At 54.9% G+C, this 2,016-nt stretch overlaps 1 protein-coding gene across 1 annotated transcript; it reads right to left on the bottom strand.

The window, feature by feature from the left end:
• Positions 1-858: 858 nt before the first annotated feature.
• Positions 859-1,773, bottom strand: LOC308228506 (olfactory receptor 14J1-like; the record flags this gene model as incomplete). The annotated part of the gene is made up of 1 exon (XM_080631892.1): positions 859-1,773. The coding sequence occupies one exon, from the start codon at positions 1,771-1,773 to the stop codon at positions 859-861; it is 915 nt and encodes a 304-aa protein (XP_080488018.1).
• Positions 1,774-2,016: the final 243 nt, after the last annotated feature.

The raw sequence follows: 2,016 nt of genomic DNA, 5'->3' as shown, positions 1-2,016 counted from the left end.
TGGCGGTACAGGCAGCCAGTCCCCAACAGCCTTCCCTTCCCAAGATCTCAGGTCCCCATCAGCAGCCCAGCTCCCCTAGCCACTCCCCACAGGCACCATAATCCAGTCCCTGCCTGTCCTCAGGGCCCATTGCTAAACCCACTCCTGCTTACCAATAGCATTCCTGAATTGGGGATCTGAAACCTGGATGGAGTATTCCAGAGCATCCCTTCCCTTGTTCTCCTGCCGTGCTCCTGGTCATACAGCCTGCCATGCTGCTGTCCTCCCTTGCTGCCAGGGCACACGCTGCCTCCTGTCCAGCTCCTGCCCACCCAGCCCTTTCCCATGGGCTGCTCCCAGCCAGGCAGCCCCAGCCTGGGCCATTGCAGGGGAGTCCCCTGCAGGGACCCCTGTGTCCCCTGCTCTCCTGCCCAGGACACCCTGAGAGCTCTGCAGCCCCCCCATGCCATCCCATCTCCCCACACCAGCACAACAGCCCCGGCCCTTGGGCTCCTCAAGAGCTCTTCCTGCTCCAGGCACAGAGCAGGCATCCCAGAGCTGGAGCAGCCAGAAAGCTGATTTCATTCCCCTTCATTCCTGCCATGGGAGGACATAGCACAGAGAGGAAGTTGCTGCAGGATCATTTATTGAACTCAAATACTGTGACAGCCCCCTCTGACACAAAGTCTGTGGGTCACACAACACGAGCGGCTACTTAAGCAGGAGGAGATGAAAACTGACATTTCTATGAACACAACATCATCAAAAATTGAAACAGAAAAACAACTGTAAAGCAGCGAAGACAGACTTGGCCTGTCATGACCTACAATGGAAGCGTTTTGGAGAGGACAGCAGGCAGCCTATGGCTGCTGAAACACATCAAGTCAGCAGCTTCCTCACAGCATCCTTGAGCTCCTGGTTCCTCAGGCTGTAGATGAGGGGGTTCACTGCTGGAGGCACCACCGAGTACAGCACTGACAGCACCAGATCCAGGGATGGGGAGGAGATGGAGGGGGGCTTCAAATAGGTAAAGGTACCAGTGCTGACAAAGAGGGAGACCACAGTCAGGTGAGGGAGGCACGTGGAAAAGGCTTTGTGGCGTCCCTGCTCAGAGGGGATCCTCAGCACGGCCCTGAAGATCTGCACATAGGACCCCACAATGAACACAAAACAGCCAAGTACTAGAAAGCAACTTAGCACAACAAGTCCAACTTCCCTGAGGTAGGAATGTGAGCAGGAGAGCTTTAGGATCTGGGGGATTTCACAGAAGAACTGCTCCACAGCATTGCCTCGGCAGAGGGGCAGTGAAAATGTATTGGCTGTGTGCAGCAGAGCATTGAGAAACCCAGCGCCCCAGGCAGCTGCTGCCATGTGGACACAAGCTCTGCTGCCCAGGAGGCTCCCGTAGTGCAGGGGCTTGCAGATGGCAACGTAGCGGTCATAGGACATGACAGTGAGGAGATAAAACTCTGCTGACATGAAAAAGAGAAAGAAAAAGATCTGTGCAGCACAACCTGTGTAGGAGATGGCCCTGGTGTCCCACAGGGAATTGGCCATGGATTTGGGGACAGTGGTGGAGATGCAGGCCAGGTCCAGCAGGGAGAGGTTGAGGAGTAAGAAGTACATGGGGGTGTGGAGGTGCTGGTCGCAGGCTGTGCTGGTGATGATGAGGCCGTTGCCCAGGAGCGCAGCCAGGAAGATGCCCAGGAAGAGCCAGAAGTGCCAGAGCTGCAGCTCCCGCCTGTCTGCGAATGGCAGGAGGAGGAAGTGGGTGATGGAGCTGCCGTTGGACATCTGCTGCCTCTGGGCATGGGGCACTGTCACAGGAGAAAAAGGCAGTGACAGGTTAGGACAGGAGGGATGTCAGATATAGAAGTTCAATTTACACACTCACAACTGTGAACACTTTCAGGCTACAGAAGAGAGGCTCAGTGTGAGTTGGTTGTGATTATCTCTGAGGTTGGTTGGTTTCTTTGTTTTCCCGGTGTCACAGCTGACAAGTGACATTTTAGGGATAAATTTGCTAAGAAGTATATT

This window comes from Psittacula echo (genome assembly GCF_963264785.1).
Source record: "Psittacula echo genome assembly, chromosome: 19".
NCBI classification, from domain to species: Eukaryota; Metazoa; Chordata; class Aves; order Psittaciformes; family Psittacidae; genus Psittacula; species Psittacula echo.
Note: the sequence above shows the minus strand (reverse complement) of the source record. Positions and strands in the feature narration are given on the sequence as shown.